The sequence below is a fragment of the Leptosomus discolor genome, chromosome 16 (assembly GCF_034619465.1).
Source record: "Leptosomus discolor isolate bLepDis1 chromosome 16, bLepDis1.hap2, whole genome shotgun sequence".
Taxonomy (NCBI): domain Eukaryota; kingdom Metazoa; phylum Chordata; class Aves; order Leptosomiformes; family Leptosomidae; genus Leptosomus; species Leptosomus discolor.
In genome coordinates this window covers 3,728,819-3,749,125 of record NC_141406.1, presented here as the reverse complement: position 1 = coordinate 3,749,125, position 20,307 = coordinate 3,728,819, and the positions used below count along the sequence as shown (strand labels likewise).

At 57.4% G+C, this 20,307-nt stretch overlaps 3 protein-coding genes across 5 annotated transcripts in view; 2 read left to right on the top strand and 1 right to left on the bottom strand.

The window, feature by feature from the left end:
* Nucleotides 1–5,338, top strand: part of TAOK3 (TAO kinase 3) — a 93,400-nt gene extending 88,062 nt beyond the window's left edge. For all 3 annotated transcript variants that reach the window (XM_086473895.1, XM_086473894.1, XM_086473896.1), the window contains 4 exons: nucleotides 1,846–2,085; nucleotides 2,995–3,207; nucleotides 3,676–3,858; nucleotides 3,960–5,338. In XM_086473895.1, coding sequence (XP_086330021.1) covers nucleotides 1,846–2,085; nucleotides 2,995–3,207; nucleotides 3,676–3,858; nucleotides 3,960–4,121 — 798 coding nt within the window. In that variant the 3' untranslated portion in view covers nucleotides 4,122–5,338. The remainder of the gene's footprint in view (nucleotides 1–1,845; nucleotides 2,086–2,994; nucleotides 3,208–3,675; nucleotides 3,859–3,959) is intronic.
* A 1,623-nt stretch (nucleotides 5,339–6,961) lies between these two features.
* On the bottom strand, nucleotides 6,962–9,703 carry PEBP1 (phosphatidylethanolamine binding protein 1). Its single transcript, XM_086474261.1, has 4 exons — nucleotides 9,569–9,703; nucleotides 9,176–9,285; nucleotides 8,466–8,566; nucleotides 6,962–7,892 (listed from the first exon to the last, which is right to left on the bottom strand). The coding sequence occupies exons 1-4, from the start codon at nucleotides 9,701–9,703 to the stop codon at nucleotides 7,675–7,677; spliced, it is 564 nt and encodes a 187-aa protein (XP_086330387.1). The 3' UTR covers nucleotides 6,962–7,674.
* Nucleotides 9,704–11,056: 1,353 nt separating this feature from the next.
* VSIG10 (V-set and immunoglobulin domain containing 10) lies at nucleotides 11,057–19,665 on the top strand. The gene is made up of 8 exons (XM_086474439.1): nucleotides 11,057–11,141; nucleotides 11,906–12,190; nucleotides 15,909–16,190; nucleotides 16,982–17,275; nucleotides 17,875–17,985; nucleotides 18,400–18,412; nucleotides 19,269–19,429; nucleotides 19,595–19,665. The coding sequence occupies exons 1-8, from the start codon at nucleotides 11,057–11,059 to the stop codon at nucleotides 19,663–19,665; spliced, it is 1,302 nt and encodes a 433-aa protein (XP_086330565.1).
* Nucleotides 19,666–20,307: the final 642 nt, after the last annotated feature.

The window sequence follows — 20,307 nt, the reverse complement described above, 5'->3', positions numbered from 1 at the left end:
ACGCTGCCCTGTATGTTACCTGCTTGGAGCTTTGCTGCCCTTGACTTCACGTGCCTGGGGCTGCTCAGCTGCTTTGCAGATCACATCCACACATCTCAACTCGGACGCCCTGACAATGAATGACACTGAAAAATCAGATTTGGTCACCCTGATATAATTATGGGGGTGTGTAAGCCCTGTCGCAGGGATGAGAACAGAATTCAGTTCTCCAGCGAGGTGTATTAACCAGGAGACAGTCCCCCGAGCTCCTGCATTTAAGGTCTTAAAAGAGACGACCTCATTTTCAGAATGACCCGGGTGTTTATTTCCTGAAAGTAACGTCCCTGCTACTAAGTTCAAGTGCACTGGATCAGACAACCCAAGTACAGAACGCTTCAAGAATGTGTTTTTTCTTCACGTTTCAAGTAACCACAGAGGTTCTTTTTGTACAAACGAGAAAGTGCGCGTGAGCAGCGGAGTGTCTCTGTCCGTGCTGTGCCACCTGAAATCGGGCGTGGAAAGGGCACGAGGGCGCCTGGCTGGCCTGGCCGCAGCTCACGGCGCGGGCTGACGCGCTGTCCCAGCGTGCTGCCTGCTTCTGCGCAAGCGGGGAACGATTTCGGCGCATCAGCAGGTCTAATCTTTGATCTTGGCTGTCAAGGTGCGAGCTTTGCTTCAGTACGAACCTCTGCCACATCCTTATGGCCAAGGGTGTGCGCGGACAAGACCTGGCCCTGTTTCCTTCCCCTTCCTCCGAGCTTAAACCCGTCACGGTGGGGCTGAAGTGCCTGTTCACAGGTGCTGATGTGGAGAATTACAACATGCAAGCAACACCTGAGAATAATCAGATTTTTTTTTTTTCTTTTTGCTTCGACCCCAGAAGCTTGTTAGACTGAGCCAACACTGGGGCCTCCCTGTGCTGGGCGCTGTGTGTGCGTGTGCGTAGTGCAAGGCAGCCCCCGCTGTGCCCGTCTTAGCCGAGCATGAAGTACAGCGACGGTTTGTACAACTGAGAGCTGAAACCGAGACGTGACCATCTGTGAAGGTCACCAAATACCAGCAAGGGGTACAGCTGTAACCACTGCTTGGCTGAGCTGGGTTCAGCTCCAGGCTCCACAAGTGGTTGCTGATACCTGGAGACAGAAATATTAGCAGTAACCAGGGAGAGAAGCTGGTATCTTCCTCTTCCTCGGCTTAGAACGCAGTGAGGTTTTTCCTAGACTGCAGGGTGCCATGTGCAGGAACTCCTGTGTGCACGTGGCGACACCGGCGTGAGGCTCGGGCTGTACCCTCGCTGTGAGGGAAAACGTGCTGCGCCTGGGGCCAAACCCCACCTGTACGCAGTGGTAGGTTAAACTCTCCTTCAGCCTGATGGGGTACCTTGGAGCTGCTCACCTCTGCTTTTGTGATTCTAGTGGAAGTGATAGGAGAGAAGCCTCATCTCCCAGGGCCGAGCAGGGGCTCAGAGTAAATTAAAACAGACAAATAAAGAGCCCCTGATTCTGTCAGTCAGCCCAGCCCCGATCCCCGCTGCTCGGGATGTATTTATTAAAAGATTCCGTGATTCTCGGCAGTCACAGAGGGCTTGAGTGTGGTCCCAGTGCCACCTGCTGGAGGCTCCCTGGGTGATCCAGGAGCTGCCAGAGGAGCAGGTTCCAGGGGGGGTGGATGGATGGATGGGTGGGTGGATGGATGGATGCTGGGTGGCCGCTTTACTTGCATTCCCATCGTACTGCTGCGTCTGTCCTCGATGTCGTCTAGAGGAGCGACCAGGACATCTGGCCTCGCAACCTCAACTACGGCATCTCGGGGCAGAGAGAATCACTCCTCAGCTTTTGTCTTGTGCTCTGCTGTCCTCTTGCGCAGGAGTTAAACAAGAAGCGGACCCAGAAGGAGATGGAGCACGCCATGCTGATCCGGCACGACGAGTCCACGCGCGAGCTGGAGTACAGGCAGCTGCACACGCTGCAGAAGCTGCGAATGGACCTGATCCGGCTGCAGCACCAGACTGAGCTGGAGAACCAGCTGGAATACAACAAGAGGCGAGAGCGGGAGCTGCACAGGAAGCATTTCATGGAGCTCCGGCAGCAACCAAAGAACCTGAAGGTGCTGGAAGCTTTCCTTCCTCCTCTTCCAACCTCCGTGTGCTTGCTGCCTGCTCCGTGCAGCACCCGCGCTGCAGAACTGCCCTCCACCAGCACGGTGCGCTCTCCCGTGCATCCCCTCCCTTTTGTGCAGGTGTAAGAAAGTTGCAGGCTGTGGCAGCAAAGAGCTCACTGAGGATTTTTAAGTGCTGTGCTAATTGAGGCTGCTGGGTAAAAATAGGCTAGTCCTTAGCGAAGTGTTACAGAATTTGCTTCTGATGAGCTGTGCTTGCTTCGGGCCCTCGCTGGCATCAGCCTGTAAACCTCGGTGCGGAAAGGGGTTGGGTGATGCTTCCTCGCTTTCAAAGTCAACAGAGGGAGAGAACATGGGTGTGCCGAGCGCTGTGCTCTGTCCCAGTTTGGCTGCAGGTTGATTAGAAACCTCTGAGCTGCTCGCTGTGGGAGATTGCTGTTCCTCCTCCGAACAACCCAAAAGGCACGTTGCGTTCATCCCCTCCGTCACGCCCTCGCCGGTTCTCGGATCTGCAGCTCCGCGCAGCGCGTGGGGGAGGTGGGGGAGGCAGCTCGCGGAGGCCTTGGCGAGGTGGCGAAATGGGAGGCCTGGAAAAAGCCGATGCTTTTGGGGAGGCGGGAGGCAGGGTGAGGGGCTGGGCGCCCTGCAGGAGGCAGGGGGTAGGAGATGGAGGTGCTCCGGGCTGAGCATGGGTCCTGTTGCTGGTGCAGGGCCTGAGCTGATGCTGCTCGTTAGATGGCTGCGTGCGCAGAGCACGCCCTGCTCACCGGGGTGCGGGGGCAGGAGACGGCGCCGCGGAGCTGTCGTTGGCCGTCACCAACCCGCCCATTTGGATGTACCGTAACCTCTCCATTCCCAAAGCTCTTCGTGCTCTTCACACCGTTCCTTCCTTGGCAGGCTATGGAAATGCAGATCAAAAAGCAGTTCCAGGACACATGCAAAGTGCAAACTAAGCAGTACAAAGCACTGAAGAATCACCAGCTGGAAGTAACTCCAAAGAGTGAGCACAAGACAATTTTGAAGAGTCTGAAGGACGAGCAGACGAGGAAGCTCGCCATCCTGGCCGAGCAGTACGAGCAGAGCATCAACGAGATGATGGCCTCGCAAGCGGTAGGTGCAGCGGCCGGCACCTCCCGTCCCGGGGTGGGGCAGCCCTGCCCGAGGGGCGCGGAGGCGGGGGGGGCCGGGGGGCCGTCAGGCCTGGTGGCAGCGAGCCCGCTGCCTTCCTCCCGGCCCCGCCGCTGGTGAGCGACGCGGTTGCGTTGGGAGCAGCGGGGTTGAGGTGACGCGCCCGTGGCCCCTGCCTTCTTGTAACGCCCGTCCCGCAGAACACCCCCCCTTCCTTCCCCTGCTGCCCCTCGCGTGCTGGGGGTTTAGAACTGGATCTTCCCTGAGGCTCGGGCCTCCGTGTGAGTGGGGCAAGCAGCTGTTTACGAAGCCCTTCCCGCTTTCCCCGTTCTCCCGCCACCACCAGAGGCTCCCTGGCTTTGAGAAGGACGAGCGGTGCGTCGCTAGCGACGTCGGAGCCGAGGAGTTCCCAGCGGAGGTGTGAGCGTTGTTTTCCCCATGATCTTACAGCTACGGCTGGATGAGGCCCAAGAAGCAGAATGCCAAGCCCTGAGACTGCAACTCCAGCAGGAGATGGAGCTGCTCAACGCGTACCAGAGCAAAATTAAGATGCAGACGGAAGCACAGCACGAAAGAGAACTCCAGAAGCTGGAGCAACGGGTGTCGTTGCGCAGGGCACATCTCGAACAAAAGGTACGTTCCGGGCGGGCTGCTGGGGGGGCTGCCGGGTGCGCCCCGTCGCTGCGGGGGCCGGCACGGCGCGGTGAAGGGGCGGCTGACGGTGCTTCTTTCAGATCGAAGAGGAGCTCGCCGCCCTCCAGAAGGAACGCAGCGAGAGGATCAAGTTTCTGTTGGAAAGGCAGGAGCGAGAGATTGAGACGTTTGACATGGAGAGCTTGCGAATGGGCTTTGGGAATTTGGTCACGTTAGAATATCCCAAGGAGGACTATAGATGAGATTTAAATTTCTTTTTGCCATTTGAAAACAAACGGGGAAAAACAAAACAAAACAAAAGACAAAAAGCAAACAATGATAAAACTTGCAAACCCAACATTCCCCATGTTAACGGGCGTGCTCTCTCTCTTTCTGTCTCTCTTACTGACATCGTGTCGGACTAGTGCCTGTATATTCTTACTCCATCAGGGGCCCCCTTTCCCCCTGTGTCAAGTCCCGGTGCAGGACAGCTCCTGGCGGTCTTTTCCATAGTATGTCACAGTATTGATGTCTCTGTGCAATGATTAAAAATGTTTCAGTGAAAACTTTGGAGACAATTTTAATGGAGAAAAAAAAAAAAAAAAAAAGTGGATGTATGTTGCTTTTGAGCAATCACTCATTTTACCACCAATCAATGAAAGTACAAGCAAAAAAAAAAAAGAATAATAATAGAAAGATAAATACAAACCCAGGGGGAGAGAGACTAAATCCGCAGCCTTACCTTAACTAGCTGCTGCATAATTTTATTTTATTTTTATTTTTTTGGTATTTATTCATCAGGAATAATTAAATAATAAAAAATTTTATTAAAGATTGAAAAATTTGATACATTTTACAGAAAAAAAAAAAAAAACCTTAATCGTGATGTACATATCAGTGGTGACATATTATTACTTTTTTGGGGGTGGGGAGGGGCGGGGCGAAGATCTGGTGATTTTTAGAAGAACCATGCCAGGCGAGGCGGGGATGAGACCTCGGTCCTGGGCATATTCTTGATTGTATCATAATCATTTTCTGCTGTCGCAGAGAATGTGAATACACTTAAATGAGCCCACAGGATCCCAGTAGCACAAATTGGGCTTTGTCAAATCGTGTATTTTGTGTATAGAAGGAATTTAAGGAGAGCTTTTACTTATTTTCATATTGTATTTTAACTGTTTCTCTGATCAAAAATTTTTTTACTTCTTTCCCCCCCCCCCCTTTTCCCTCCTGCTCCCAGCCACCCCGCCCACTCTCCAGTTCAGCACTGGGAGTTCAGCACTGTCTGTTAGATCATCCCCAGCCCTTTTTTTTTTTTTTTCTTGTGTTTTTTTATTTTCTGTTCCTCCCCCAAGTCCACCCCCAACCCCATGATCTTGGTCATAAATATTGCATTATTCACACTTTCAAACTGTGTATTTTCTTACAATAAAAAGATAAAAAAAAAAGGCTTTACTTCTTTTGCATGCACTTTAAGAAAAAAAAAAAACAAAAAAAAAACAAAAAACAACCCCCCAAAAAAAACCCAAACAACAAAACAACAGAAACATTTTTCAGGTTCCAAGGAAGAGCATGAATAACTGTCAGAGCTTTTAATTATATTTGTAAATAAAAGTGTTCATCACACCGCCTCGCTGTCTCATTGTGGGAAGAGCGGCTTGGGGCCTGGCCCCGGCCCAGCCTGCAGGTGGGCGCAGGGGAGGTGACCCGTTCCCCTCCCACCAGCACACCCCTGGCGGACCCACAGAGGGGCGAGGGGTCCCTCCAGCTGGGGGAACCTCTGGGCCTTTGGTTCCAAACCTGCTTTTCTTGACAGTGGAGGTTTTTCGGCTGATAAGGGATGGGGGCTCATGTTTTAGGTCCTGCTTCCAGCCGGGAAGTCCCAGGAGGGCTCGGCCCTTGCTGAGCGCGGCGAAGGGCAGCTGTTCCAGCAGGTCTCCACCCGCCTGACACACTCCGTGCGGTGGATCTCGGTCTTGAGGAGCTGGGGGATGTTTTCCTGAAAAACCCATCGATCCTGTTCTGATGTTTAAGTGTTTTAATGGCTGGGTTGAAAAACTATCTTGGGGCAGAAACCAACCTTGTTTCTTCGTTACAGAGTCCCTCAGAGTTTTACAGGCCCCTGCTGCAGCACGGTGAGGTTTTCATGCCTGTTTCGGTGCAGAACTTTGAGAAAGGAAGTAGCTTAAAAAGGAGGGGGAGGCTTCTAGTTCCATGAAGGAGAATTACATGGGCTTCATCTTTTTCGAACCCTTTAAAGGTGGCAGCCTGGACCAAAGGTTCATTTTCTGCTTTAAGCACTTGGGAGACACCCCTTCAGCCTCACTGCGAGCTGTTGGGGGATCAGGAAAGCAACTGGGACCCTGCAGGTTGGCCGGGAAGTGGCTTCAGGTCAGTACAGCTGGTGGGTGCTGCTCCCAGGAGCTGCAGTCAGGGTGCAGCTGCGGCGGTGCGGGCTCCTGCAGAGCAGCCCAGGCCGGGGGGAAAAGGCAGGAGGCCTCCAGGGAGCACCACACCTGAGCCCTGGGCTGTGGGGAGATCCCCCAGGCCAGGCAGGGACAGGCTCCTCTGCCAGCTGCCCAAGAGGCTGAAGGCTCTGGGCTCCCTCAGCCCCAGGGAGGCTGCTGGAGGGGCTGGGTAACAGCTGGCCAAGGACAGGCCAGAGCTGCGAGCACAGGCTGCTCCATCCGCTGTGGGGAACATCAAGGTTGGCAACAGGAGGTTTTCAGGGGATCCGTGACCCTGCTGCTGAGCGCTAGTGGCTTCAGAAACCCTGGAAGAAAACGAGTGTCCTCTCTGAATCGCTACAGCCAGCTTGCCAGCACTCCCTTTGCCGTGAACCTTTACCGTGACAGCAAGCTGCCCCTCGAGGCGAGGAGATTTATATTTGTACGGGGTAGGTTTTTGGGCAGAAAGACACAACTGCTTTGAGCTGCGTTCCTCCAGCACCAGCACTTGTTTCAGGCAGCACTGCCAGGAGGGATCCAGCTCCTGCCAGAGGGTCCAGCCTCTTCACATCAGGAGGAGGAGGAAAGGAACCCGGTGGCAGCCAGCTGCTCCTGTAAGCACTGCCCTCGTCCCCCAAGAAGACAACCACACCATCCACCTTGGTAAGTGTTTAATTGCACTGTGAGCAAACAGCACGTTAACATCGGGTCACAACAGAACTTGAACAAAATGAAGTGGTCTCTCGGCTTAAAAGTGGCAACAGAGAGCAGAAGGTAGTGCTATAAACCAGCTTCCCTGCCTCCTCCTACCAGCTACACCTTCACTCCTTTAGTGGTTCACTTCAGCGAAGGGGAGGCACTGGCCATTTGAGGGTAAAAATAAAGAAAAAAAAAAAAAAGGGGGAGGGCCATGAGGTTTCCCTTAGACTGCCATCTCCTCTCCTGGAAAGGGGAGACTACGCAGCCACCACCAACCCACAAGTGGTTCTGTACCCACACCGCTGCCGCCAACGCCTCGCCAGTACAGCGGAGACCCTCTGAAGTGACACTAACTCGCAAAGGCTTTGGTTTCCCTTAAGCAGGTCAGCCTGGAGGGGGTGGCCCTGACAGGGACACCTTGTCAGCAGCTCAGCTAGCGATCGCCTGTACCTACGGGAGTCAGCTGAAGCACAGCACGGGTCTGGACCACACCGACACGGAAGCGGGTTCAGGCCAGGGACAGCGACAGGGCTACGGTCCCAGCGGGCAGGGTGGGAGCAGTTGGGTTCAACTCACTAATCAAACAAAACTACACCGACGTGCTCTTGCCTGGCCTGGCCTCCAGGGGACACAGGGGGTGCTGCACAGTGCTTCTTCGGGTCCCCTCGCCCTACTTCCCCGACAGCTGCTCGTAGAGCTTTGGCACGTAGTCATCCCACTCGGCCTGGTAGCAAGTGCCAGCCACCGGCACCCCCAGCTCATACTTGCTGCGGAAAGAAGCCACCTTGAACTTCCCTCGCTTGTCACCAGAGCGGTTAGAGAGGATGGGCTCGTTGCAGGTCAGCTGCTTCGGCTGCTCGTACACCAGCCACACGTAGCGGTGCAGCCCTGCGGGGAGGAGACAGCGTTAGCCCTGCCAGCCTCCCAGGGGTAAGGTTTGCTCCGCAGCGACCCCAGGAGCGCAGGGAAGCAGACACCTGCGTCCTCCAGGATCAGAAAGCCGCCTAGGATGGAGCTAAGGGGGCTTAGAGAAGACCTTTTCACTGGGGCAAGAGACGGAGATGGCTATTACACAGCAATGTTTCAAGATTTTATAAAGCTATGTAAAAGATTCAAAGCAGCTAAAATTCTTAATGTTTATAGTTTGTTCAAGACTTTAAAATGGAAGGTGCCATTTAACTGATGGCATGCTAATACAAATTAGCAGTTTTCAAGCCTTCTTCCTGAAAAATGAGATGTGCCCCCCCGAGCAGGCAACGCTGCCTACCCGCTGCAGGCAGAACAGCACTGGCCGGTCACCAGACATAGCCCCGGCCACCAGCAGCTGCAGAGAGTCCTGCATGGGCCGTTTCTGCCACACACCACACGCCCAGCAGGCGGGCACTCGGTTTGCTGCAGGCCTGCCCCCCCCTCCCCTGCACACCGCAGCTGGGGTGGGGGCTGCTGCAGCCAGGTACCGACCTGTTCCTTTGGGAGGGCCGGAGCCGACGTAATCGGACAGCACAGTCCCACTGCCCACATTGTTGCCTTTCATGTTGGTCACTAGGAAGTGATGCCATTCCCTGAAAGGAGAAGGCAAAACCCAATCCATCAGCCTGCGTCACAGCCCCTGCTAAGACCCTTCGTGAGTCCAAGGTGCTGCTTTTCCCTAAGGCTGTCAGTGCAGGGTAACCGAAGCTAACAGCTGCCGCTCCTCGTTTGCCAAACCCAAAGAGCAGCAGTCCTAGAGCAGGTACTCTCTCCTTCAGTACGCAGAGCCTGTCAAAACAAGCTCTGTCATCCTGCCTTGGGGCACCAGGAAACCCAGAGCGTGACCCCCAAGAGTGGCGTTCCACACGCTTCTGAGCCTGACTTGAGAAAGGTGAGCTGCTCCCAGGTTTAAGACTCCACTGCTAGCACAGACAGACCTAATTCCAACTCGCGCACGTGCCAAATTAGAGCAGATGCTGTGTTTCTCCAAGCTACAGCAGACCTCCAAACACCCCTGGCAAAAGCAGCTGCTCCTCCCCACGCTGTGCCTGTCTCAAGGAGAGGTGCAAGGGCACTGCTTCCATCCCCAAGCCACAGCCTCACTGCTGCACCTTAGGCAGAGCACTCTCCCCGACCTCCTTCCAAACCTCTGCTCAGACCAAGAGGGATGCTCCATTCTCCCCAGGCAAGACAGGAATTACCTGAACTTTGGGTCCTTCCTACTGGGAGCATCTGGGTCTGTGAGAACCAAGGTGTAAAGCTTCTGGGGATCGCAGCCATCCCACTCAATGCTGGTGGGGCGATGCTGGACCTGGAGGGATGACAGCGTTAGCACCGCTGCCTGCACCACGCAGCCTGCGCCAGCCGCACACGGCGGCCACGCGTCCCCAGCGCAGGCAGCGACACCCCAGCAGCTCCAGGCCACTGCCGCCAGCTCGCACCCAGCCGACAGCAAAACGGGGCCCCTCTCTCCCCCCCCCGCACCCAGAGAGGCTCCGTCGGGGGCTGCCTCAGCGAAGGCGCCAGAGGCCCGGCCGCCTCCCGCCATTTTGCCGCGCCCCCCCCCCCGAGCGCGGGGGCCGAGCCCTGCTCACCTGAGTGGGCGTGAGCACCTTGCCCAGCTCGTCTATCTCCACGGAGCCATACTTGACCCGCAGCGGGTGCGCCGGCTTCTGCTCCACCTCGGTGAGGCTCAGCGGCCCGCTCCACAGCCCCAGGTCCACCGGCATGGCTGCTGCTCCGCACCGCGCCGCGCCGCTCCGCTCCGCGCCACTGCGCCCGCCCCCCCCCTCGGCCCGCCCCCCGCCCCCATTGGCGGAGGCGCGGCCACGCTCTGCTCCCATTGGCGGCGGCGCGCCGCCAGCCTCTCCCCCGGCTCCCGCTGTTAGGGCGCCCCCAGCCGGGAGGGGGGGGGTCTTCGCCCGGGGCGGGAGAGGCCGAGCACCGGCAGGGCGATGACCCGAAGCCGCGCTTAATTGCGTTAATTAGGTTATAATCGATGTGCCAGGGCCCAGCGGGGGCAGCCCCGTGGATCTCGGCACCCCGCTCTACGCACGCCTTGGCCCATTGGCCCAGAGCGTGATGGCTGCTGGAGAGCTGGCCTCGTTGTGCCTTCCCCGGGCGGTAAGGTGTTCCCTCGGGCGTCAGGAGGAATGCGAGGATATCTGCCTGCTTGTTGTGGGGTTACGCAGAGAAGGAATCTACGTATTACTGCAGATTACAAACCAGCCTCGAAGTTGCAGTCTGCAGTGGTGGACAATGGAGGACCATTGGGTCCCCTTGGCAGCAGTCACCGAAAAAAAAAAAAGTCATTGAGGCAGGTTCTCCTAACCCACCCGCTGCTGAAATTTAACAGCATGCTGGCTGTGCTTCCTGACATTCACCCCGGGGAAGAGAGAAACCGAGCACATTGGTACCTTTCTTCGTCCTTGTTGCCTGTGCCCTTGGGACCCCTCAGCTGGGGAGAAGCTCACCCTTTACCCTTCCCACCTGCTTCCTCCTCCCACTCCCTCTTGGGTCTGTGCTGTGCTTTTTTTTTTCCTATCCAGCTTTGGTTTAAGCTGCTGCCTGCTATTTCTTTTTTTCCCCATCCCTAAGAATTACGCAGTTTGTGGCACAGCTCATAGCAAATTTATCACTCTTCCTCCCGCTCCCGCTGCTTTTGGGGTGTCTCTAAGCGGTTGAATTATGGAAGATCGTCTGGGTGGGGGGGTTCCACTTGCTACCCTCGCTTAGTTTTGCCCTCTGGAAACACCGTCCTCCTCGCGTTAAACGCTCCCGACCTTTGCACCGCGCCCCAGCTCCGTGCCTGGCCCCTCTGAGGGGGCTGCCCAAGATGGCGGGGGGGGGGGTGCCCCCAAGATGGCGGGCGGCGTCGGGTGGGGCGCCCAAGATGGCGGGCGCCGGCGGTGGCGGGTCTCCTGCGGCGGGGCCTGATCCACGAACCCCCTTCCCGGACCCCGGCGAGCGGGCAGAGGGGGCGGGCAGGCTCGGACGAACCCGCCGGCCCGCCCGTTCGCTGGGGCGGAGGCGAGGCAGCGCCGCCTCCCCGAGGCGGGAGGCTCCGGCGGCGGCCCGCGGCGATGCGGCTCCCCGGCGGGACGCCGCCAGCCCGGTTCTTGCTCGCCCTCTGCGTCTGGAAGCTGGTGCCGCGCCGGGACGCCGCAGGTAGCGGGGGGGCTGCGGGGAGGGGAGCAGCGAGCCTTGGTGGGCGACCATTAGAGCCCTCCCGGCCCTACCTCAGCCCGCCCCGCTCCTGAGGGGAGCTGCCCAGCCGGCCTCCACGCTCATTGCTTTTCTTAGAAAGTTGGGTTTTTTCTGCTGAAACTAAGAAGATTCCCCGTTTGAAAGCAAGCCGGGCAGGCGCTGAGGGGGGCTGGTAGAAGGGGGGACTCCTGCAGACCTTCGAGCTAGCTGCAGGGTCCAGTTGCCATTTGGCAGGGGAAGGGGAAAGTAGGAAAGGCGAACGGGGAACGTCAACAGTTGTGTCGTCTTCCTCGATGGATACCGATATCGGGGCGGGTCTTGTCTCCTTTTTCGGCACTGTGCACTGCCCCGAGCGGGGCAGGGATGAGGCTACTTGGGCAAACGGTCCAGCAAAGTGTTGGTTGAGCATGGACGTAACTGTGGCCCAACGCCCGCCGTGCTCTAACAGCGCTCTTCTCCGGCTCCTGCAGGTCACTTGTGTGTTGCCTGCCCCTCTTGGGCAGGAATAGCCCGTCCTTGCTTTCCTGTTGGGCCATTTAAGCTGTGTTCCTGACGGTGTGTCTGAACATTTTTAGTCACCAAATGAATCTCGGAGATCTGTTGACAGTAGCCCCCCTAACAAACACCCCGGAGGGTTGACATATATCAGACGTCCAGGCCTTTGCTGACAAAAGAGGGCTTTGCCGGTTCCCTGCATCCCTAACACCGTCCCTTCTGTTTTGCAGGAACAGAGGAAGTCGTCTTTGGGAAGGTTGGAGGAAGCATCCTCCTTCTCTGCCGAAATGTCTCCAAAGAAGCAACCGAGGTGGTCTGGTTTCAAGGGGATCCGCACTCCTTCCCCCCACTCTTCTCCTCAAGGGTTGCCTTCCCCCCGGACGTCCGTTTCTCCCTGGTTGACAACAGCTCGCTGCGCATCACAGAGCTGCGTGTGCAGGACGAAGGCAACTACACCTGCAAGGAAGTGCTGAACAAGACGGACCACGAGCACCGCGTCCAGCTCCTGGTAGCCAGTAAGTCTGTCCCGTGCCTGTGAATTTCCTCCCCTGAGTCTCGCAGGTCCCCAGATTCATCCGGCACTGGTGGAAAAATAGTGTAAAAAAAAAAAAAAAAGGGGGGCAGGGTGGCCTTAGCATGCAAACTGCGAGCAGGCTGATGTTACTCAAGTACACGTTCATAAACACCGAGACGTGTCTAAACGGTCCGTCAAGGATCAGTTGTGTGCAATGCAGAGGGCAAAATGCCAGCTGTTAAGTCCATGCTATGTCTCTTCAGTTCCTTCTTCACTGGTGGTGACAAACTAGGTTTTGGACAGATCTTTCATATCCTGTAGCTGCTCCCGGGTGGCCCTTTGCCTCAGAATCTGGCTGACTTGAGCCTTTGTAAATCTTAGGGTGGGGGCTGCCGCTCACTGGTTGTTTTTTTTTTCCCTCGATTGAAACACATTTTTGTAGTAGATGTGCTGTGCTATTCCTTGTTGCTTTGGTGTGAGGCTGGAGGGTCCTCAGCTGACTGTGCTGAATGTTCCGGCGCAGCCTTCTCGTTTGGGTGGAAACACCACGTTCCTCAAATTTACTGCTGGGCGCGCGGTCCTGGGAGCGTGCCTGTTGTTTCCAGCACAGGCTGTTCTTTCAGCCTGTTTGTCATGTTGTGTCTTCTGGTGCTCTCTCCCCTTTCCATCCTTACTTCATTCATTCGTTCTCTTAGAAATCTTCACAGCACGGGTGGGGTGTCTGTGTTGCACACGGATCAGGCTGGAGAGCGATCCCTTTGCACGCCACTGGTGCAGGTCCTTCCTGCTGCTGCCGGGGAACCATTACCTTGCCCAGATGCCTCGTCTTTTCTGTGGGATCAGCCCCCTCCAGACCAGCAGGGAGCACAGGTCCTGTGGCCGGTACCGCTCTTCTCCCCCTCCCCAGATCTGATCAGGTGTGACAGAGGCTCCGGCCCCTCGCACCTCGGCAGTGACCTGCTTTATGCCAGCCAAGCCCATCGTACAGGGTTGAGAAGAGGGAAAGACTGGTGCCACTTTCCCTGCTTTGGTGACACTCTGTGCTCTGTTGGCCCCTGCCTTTCTTGCTGGCCTTTCCGTCGACACCTGCCACGTGTGAGGCCTGGTTTTTGTTTGCATTCAGGGTGTTCCTTCTCAGTGTTTGGTGAAGGGTGTGTGTTGTAAAAGTCGAACCTGTTTTGTACAGATTAAATCTCTGAAAGTTTACGTGAATAAAAATTCCCTTCCTGGGGCAAGGAACCTGCAGATGGGGTTTGGAGGGTCATGGAAGGCTGGAGTGAAGGAAGCAAAGCCCAGGCTGCTTCAGAGAATTGTGTAGGTGTGGGGCTTGGGAGCGGGGAGCCCTAAGTCTGGAGCACTGCTGTGAAACACTTGTGAGCAAAAGGTGGCTGTGGCATGCCAGGTGTTGGTGCTGCACTCTGGACTGCATTTATTAGCATGGAATTAATGTGTCAATTAATTCCCAAAGGTTACAAAGGTGATACGGGACACTGATGTGCCCTTAAATAGGTGAGAGGGGTATTTCTGGTGCTGCTTTAGGTCAGCAGAAGCAGCATCCACAAAGACCAGAAGCTGAAGCTTCTCAACCTCAGACTAAAAGCCCAGGCCCTGATTTTTTACATTCACAGTTACTTGGAGCAACTTGACCTGGGCTGGAGTGAACCTCTCAGATACACACTCGGCACCGCTGTGAAAGAGCCCCCCAGGCTTCGTGTAAGAGTTACCAGTTCACAGTCTTCGACCCATCTCATGGGTTGTACCAAGAAGTTCTCTTTTGCTTAAAACTCTGTTTAAAAAACCCACCAGCAGTACAGTAAGCATTCCAGCAACGTGACGAAGGTGCAGCCCTGCCTTGAGCTGCTGTTCTGTGTTCGTTTGGGGTAGGAAGCCCATGGTGTGAAGGAAACGTGCGGTTGTACACCTCCAAAAGATTCCTTGGGTAGTTGACATAAGCCACTGTTGGCTCTTCTGTGGGCCTGAGGTCCTTTTTGCTGGTGTTTTGTGATGGTTTTTTTGGTTGTGGGGGGTTTGTTAACGTTTTGGGAACAGATGTCTGTTAGGTTTAGGTTTGGGCTTTGTTAACATTTTGGGAACAGATGTCTGTTAGAGTTTAGACAGAAGAGTAAGAGCTGTAATGGGGAGAGCCTGGGAGTTGATGTAAAGCTGGTGGCTTCAGGAGGCAGTTCCTTGAACCGGTGCAAAAAGTGCAGCTCTCCGGTGGGACATCCTGGCAGGGCTGCGTCCACCTTTCGATGGGAGGCAGTCTCTGGTCGTTCAGGCTGACAGGCTGCTCTTATTAACCACAGCCAGGATTTGGGATCAGTTGTGAGACCTCCTCAGAGCTGGGACGGAGGAGAGTGTAGAGAACTTTCTTGCTAGAGCTGGGTGGTTTCAAAGCCCGTACAAGATGCATGTATATAGTTCCTGGAAAGCCAAGCTCGAGAAGGTATGTTCTTGCAGCTGACATGGGATTTTGCCATGATGTTTTGTGGGGGTTTTTTTAACTCATTTCATTTGAAAGTCACGGGAATAAATACTCCGCAAAATAAACCTCAGGCATCCCTCTGACACCTCTTGCTTTGGCAGCGTCTGATCTCTCAGGGGGGTCGTGTTCAGCGTTGGATTAGGCAAAGGACGCAGGGACACAGCGTTAATGCTGCCTGGATCAGAGTCCAGAATCCCTGTGGCTCTTGGACAAACACGTGCGTGTGTGTGTCTGGGGGGGGGGGGTTGCGTGTGAAACCAGCTGATGGGCGGGAGGCAGGAACTCGTACCGCCTGAAACGTGCGCCCGCTCTCCCCGAAGGGATTGCTCTGGGGTTTCTGTTGCCTTCAGACCCGCCTCTGCCATCAGGTCCTTGTTCCTGTGTTTCCATCACCAGCCCGGCCGTGGTGGTTACCGAGCGGCGCTGGCACCAGGCCAGCGGTGCCTTACCCTCCCTCTGTTCTTTGCTGGAGTTTGTCCCCGCTGCTGCAGCGTGGTGCGGGCACGGAGCGTGGTGCGGGGCTGAGTAACAGCGCCCGGCCCCACACGGCAGCGGCAGGGGTGCTGCGAGGGAGCAGGGCGCGCCTGCTTCGGCTTCAGGGGCGCGTGGCCGTGGCCCTGACCCCACCAGCTGGAGTCGCCAGGACGCCCTGTGGGTAGAGTGTCTTCTACGCTGGGAACAGCCCCCTCCTCCAACAGCGTGCTGGGCTTGCTGGGGAAGTGCTGGTGGCTCTGAGAAGCTGGTTCCTTGTCCCTGGGAAAGAGCCCTGATGCCTTCCGTGTTCCCTTGGGAAGTCCGAGTGCTCGTACCAGCGACAGGGAGAGGCAGAGCCCTGCTCTCAAGTGGCGTGAATCGGTGTCACCCCCTTGTAGCTGTGATATGAGGACCAAGGGCAGCGTGGAGGTTTTTGTGCTCTGCCTGTGGTTGTAGGTGCTCATCTCGTCTCCCTTGGATAAAGCTATGGCAGTAATTTTTTCCTCCCTGTGCGTTAGTCCCTCAAGGCTTGGCTGTAGCTGCTGTGACAGCCCTCTGCTTGGTCCCTGTCGGCGGTCATTCAGAGCTGTGCTCCCCTGGGGCTGTGGGGTGCGGGTCGGGGAGCAAGATAGGCAGGGAAACCGCAAAGATTTCCAAGAGGAATGATGGCAAACGTGAGTACTGGCGGGGGTTCCAGCCCTGAGATGCTGAGAGCAGTGACCTGGAAGTGTTTCTGACCCTGTGCTGTTCTTGCTGATAGATCCACCACAGTCAACCCCAAAGTGCTGGGCCGAGACCTCCTCGTCGGGGCTGATGCTGCAGCTGTTCTGCAGCTGGCCTGGGGGGTATCCCCACCCCACCCTGCACTGGAGAGAAGAGGGCCACGATCTGGAGAACTCAAGCTGGGTCATCAGCTCCGCGAGCTCCTCGGACACCCACGTGGAAACGCTGAACAGCTCCCACCTCTCCCACCGCCAAGTGTTCAAGTGCGTGGGGAGCCACGTTGTCAAGCAGGAGGAGCCTGCGTGCTCCGTGGAGATCAGTGAGTTGTGTCGCCTCTGACTCGTCATTCTCTGCCCTCCGGAGCACTGGGGCGGTGCTCAGGCAAGGCAGGGTGCGGGGGGCTTGCTGCGGGGGGAAGGCGCAGCGGTGGCTGCACGAGGCACAGGAGTCCTGCAGCTGACACCCGTCACGGCGTGGCTGCAGGTGAGTTGTGGTTTAGCCCGTCTTCAGGGGCTGACCCGCCTCCCTGCGCCAAGGTTTTCACCTGTGCGAGCCCTGCCGCCTGTGTGGAAGCGAGAGGTGGTTGTGGTGCCTTGCTCAGCTTGAGATTAAGCTTGGCAGGGCTGGGTTTATACTTGCGTGTGCCCCCAGGCCCCCTTCAAGCATCTGAGGGGTCTGACTAAAGTGGCTTCTGAAAACCTGAGCTGTGTTTCTCCTCCAACAGTTATCAGGGCTACAAAAGAGCTCTGCTAATCCCAAGGAAAATTCCTGGCCTGCCTTTCCCCTCTCTGCCATCTTCCCACTGGTTACCCTCCGACCCATTCTTCCCTGGGGTTATAAAGACAGGTGTCAGAAAAAGGCCTGAGCAACGTGCAAGTGGCTCGGATCGCTCCTGGGAAGGCTGCTGGAGTCTCGTGAGGGAGCTGAATGCCAAACCCACAGTGCTCGAGTCCCAGACTCCTGTCTGACTTCCTTCAGTTAATGATTATTAATCAGTCCGATGGCTGATTGCTTGTTACGTTAAGACTCCGTAATTTCCTCCTTGACTCTTTTCTTTTTCTTTTTCTTTTTTTTTTTTTTTCCCTTCTTCTTTCCCCCTGGGCTGCTCAGAAATCCCTTCGCTGGAATCGGAGCCCCCAAAGACCTGCTTTGTGGGTGACAATGTGACCCTGACGTGCCGTGTGACGGAGAGCACCCCGGGGGCGAGGCTCACCTGGCTGCGGGACATCGCCCAGCCGGAGGTGGAGATCCAGTCTGGAGGGAGGTACCTCATCGCCCAGGAGGGCAACGTGTCCCAGCTGACCATCCAGAACTGCTCCCAGGGCGCCGACGGGGGCTGTTACGTCTGCAAGGCGCAGAACCCCGTGGGGCTGAGGGAGCTCTTCGTCTGCCTCACAGTGAAGCGTGAGTGGGGCTGCCTGGGGCTGCTGCGGCAGGGCTCGAGGACGACTCGGGGCCACAGCTCACGGAGGGGGGGAGACCGCTGGCAAGCCCCCAAGGGGCTGTGTTTGCCACTAAGAGCCCGCTGTGCCTGTTGTGGCTTTCCATAGCCTTGGGGCAAGCGTAGGTGCAGGACTGGCTGCCTTCCTCCCAGGGTGAAAAGGCCTGATTCCCCTCGCCTCGGGCCTGGGAGCGGTGCGTCCTTGGTCCCTCCTGAGGGGTGTGAACGCGGAGGAGCACCTCCAAGGGCCAAGCTGCTCAAGGTGCCACGGGCAGGAGCACCTCCAAGGGCCAAGCTGCTCAAGGTGCCACGGGCAGGGGTTCACTTGCTTTCGCTGAGTGCACATGGGTACAAAACCAGGGGCCTTGCTGTGGTGCTGTCTCTAGCAATGAAGTAGGAAGGCCTGAAGCCCTCCTGCCTTGTGCTGGTGGGACCGCTGCGATGATGGGGAGTGAGAGCTGAAGCAGCACCGGGAGCTGCTCTGTCGCTTGCACTGAGATTTCCTCGTCCACCCGTGTCCGGGTGACAAGCTGGACGCCTGTGCCGCCTCTTCTCTCTGCAGACCCAGAGAACATCGTTGGGGTCGTGGGTGCAGTGGTGGTCCTGTCCCTGCTGGTTGTTCTCACTGTCACCGGGGTCGTCTTGTACTACAATCCCCTCCTGTGCCTGAGAGGTAGGAGCTCTCCTCTGCCCAAGCCAGGGAGAGGGTTTTATCCCTAACTAGCTTGTGCCTTGTGTGCTGTTATGATCACCCCAGCCCTTGGGCCTCATCCCGCTCCTGATCAAAACCCTGGAGGCAGATGGGTTGGAAAGACAAGGCCCTTCCCCAGCTCAGTGCCTCGGGCACCTTCCCCTCCCCTTCTCCAGGCAGCTGTACTGCTTTGGGCCTTCTCCCCCTTTCCTGGGGACCCCTCGGATGCTCTCGTTGTGTACGTGGGCAGGTCACCTTCACGCCCGTGCCTCCAGGCGTGGCTGCAGGCAGGACTGGCAGGACTCGTACAGCAAAACCAGTAGCGTGCTGCCCGCGGGACTGCGCTGGGGCCGGGTTCTAACGCTCTCTTTTTCCCTTCCCTTCTCTCTCCTTCAGGTGCTGCCTTCAGGTGAGTGTTGATTTTCCTCGGCCCGGTCCTGCGTGGCCTCGCTCGTCCTCCTCCTGGCAGAGGTGATCTCCCCGTAGGGCAGGGAATCCCACCCCAGAGGCAGGAGCCGTCCCCAGAGAAACGCGGTTCTCACGTGGGGGCTGCGCCTCCCGCGGGAAGGGGACGGTGGGGCTGGGTGGGGGAGCAGGAGGGTGAGGGGAGAGGAGGGCAGCTGGCATCAGAGCAGGAGTGGCATCGCTCTGGGATGGTGCAGAGATGGTGCTGCCGAGGGACCCGTGGGTGCGGGGTGGGGGGGGGAGGCCGTGCAGGAGAGCTGCTCCCTGCCGCGGGGGAGCCCGCGGGCTTCGAGAGGAAATAAAACGGGGGGGTCTGCTGCGCTGTGGGGGGGCTTGCCCCCGTCCTTCCCCCCTCGGGAGGGATGTCTGGTAACTGTGCAGGTGCCTTCCTGGGGGTTCAGCTGCACCAGATTCCTTCTCTGCTTCCTGCTCGCAGCCCTCCCGGCCCCGCTGCCTTCCCTTGCCCCGTTGGTGCTGCGGCCGTGGGAAGACTCTTATCTGGGAGCCTCTGTTTCCGTCTGGAGGGGAGGGGAGAATAACTCCCTTCGGGAGGGGCTGGTGCAGATAGTGCGTGAATATTCATGGAGTGGTTGGAGGACTTGGGAAGGCGGATGGGAAGCCGTGCCCGAACGCTGCTGCCAGCAGGGGCCGAGACCAGCGGTGGTTTGGACACGGTCAGGGCAGGGTTGGTTGAGTCCATGGGGAATCGGTCGCTTTGGTGTCGGGGGTTGTCAAAGGCAGGGCAGGCACGGGCTGTCCGCAGCCTTTCAGCGCGCCTCTGCTTGCTCTGCTGTTCACAGGAATCCAGACTCGGGTGATGTCTTGGTGCTGGTGGACTCGGAAGATGACGACGAGGGGAAGGGGGAAGAGGAGGCCCTGCGCTGCTCCACCAACCGCGACGCAACGGCGCTGGGCGATGGGAGCGGCGTCCAGGCCGCTCACCTCAGCTGCCTGACGGGAGGTGAGCCCCGGTGCCGGCCTGCCGGGCGAGCTTCGGGCCGGGAGACGCCTGCTCTCCCGCTGAGCTGTGGGTCTGCCAGGAGCAGCTGCTGGGGAGGGGGGAATTCCTGCGGTCTGGCTTGTTGGCTCCTGCTGAGCTGCTGCTGCTGCTCTGTGCCCTGCGCAGGTGACGATGGCGAGCAGCACGGCGAGGCCTCTCCGCGGCAAGCGAGGGGAGAAGAGGCACAAGGCCCATAGTTCCCATCCCTCCCTGCAGAAGCACCCGCAGCTCCGGCCGCACGCCCAGCGCCGAGCACGTCCTCGTTGCCGCGTGGCTGGTTCGGTCAGAGCATCCCCGCTTCGTTCTCCGCCCGCCCCTTCCCCACCTTGCACTCCGTCCTTCCCCAGCCTTGTTTCTCCATTTCTTTTCCCATCTTGTCGTGTTCCTCTTTGTCCCAGGCGCCCTTTTTAGCAAGGTGGCACCCAGCACAGGCAGCGCTCGGGAAGCGGGTCCCAGTAGCCTGCTGGTCTGGCTGCCTGTGATGGACTCAAACCCCAGTAAGGGGTTCTGGCGCAGTCGCCGTGAGCGGTGCTGGGGTTGCAGGGAGCGGGATGGAGGAAGTCGCCGCGGGGCCGCGGTGGTCCTGGGACAACGGCCGAAACAACTGGTGCACGGGCAGGACATGGGTGATGCTGACTCTGGGGAGGCTTGACTGATTTTTTTGTTATAAATATTTTTTCCCCAAGTCCTTCTGAAGTGTTGCTCCGTACCTAAGGCGGGAGTTAATCGGTACCTCGTGGTGTGGTTTTTGGCCTGGCCGCGGTGGAAAGCACGGAAGGAACTTACGCAGGGAGGGGGATCAGGGCAGCCGTGGAGGGGAACTGCAGGGGGAGGAACAG

Bases quoted from the DNA above. Each gene is read 5' to 3' on its own strand.
- PEBP1 (XM_086474261.1), bottom strand. From the start codon at position 9,703: ATGCCGGTGGACCTGGGGCTGTGGAGCGGGCCGCTGAGCCTCACCGAG. The intron at 9,286-9,568 runs GTGAGCAGGGCT...TCATCCCTCCAG, and splicing joins AGGTGCTCACGCCCACTCAG to GTCCAGCATCGCCCCACCAG. The intron at 7,893-8,465 runs GTCGGTACCTGG...TCCTCCCCGCAG, and splicing joins CGGCCCTCCCAAAGGAACAG to GGCTGCACCGCTACGTGTGG.
- VSIG10 (XM_086474439.1), top strand. From the start codon at position 11,057: ATGCGGCTCCCCGGCGGGACGCCGCCAGCCCGGTTCTTGCTCGCCCTC. The intron at 12,191-15,908 runs GTAAGTCTGTCC...TCTTGCTGATAG, and splicing joins CGTCCAGCTCCTGGTAGCCA to ATCCACCACAGTCAACCCCA. The intron at 19,430-19,594 runs GTGAGCCCCGGT...TGCCCTGCGCAG, and splicing joins CCTCAGCTGCCTGACGGGAG to GTGACGATGGCGAGCAGCAC.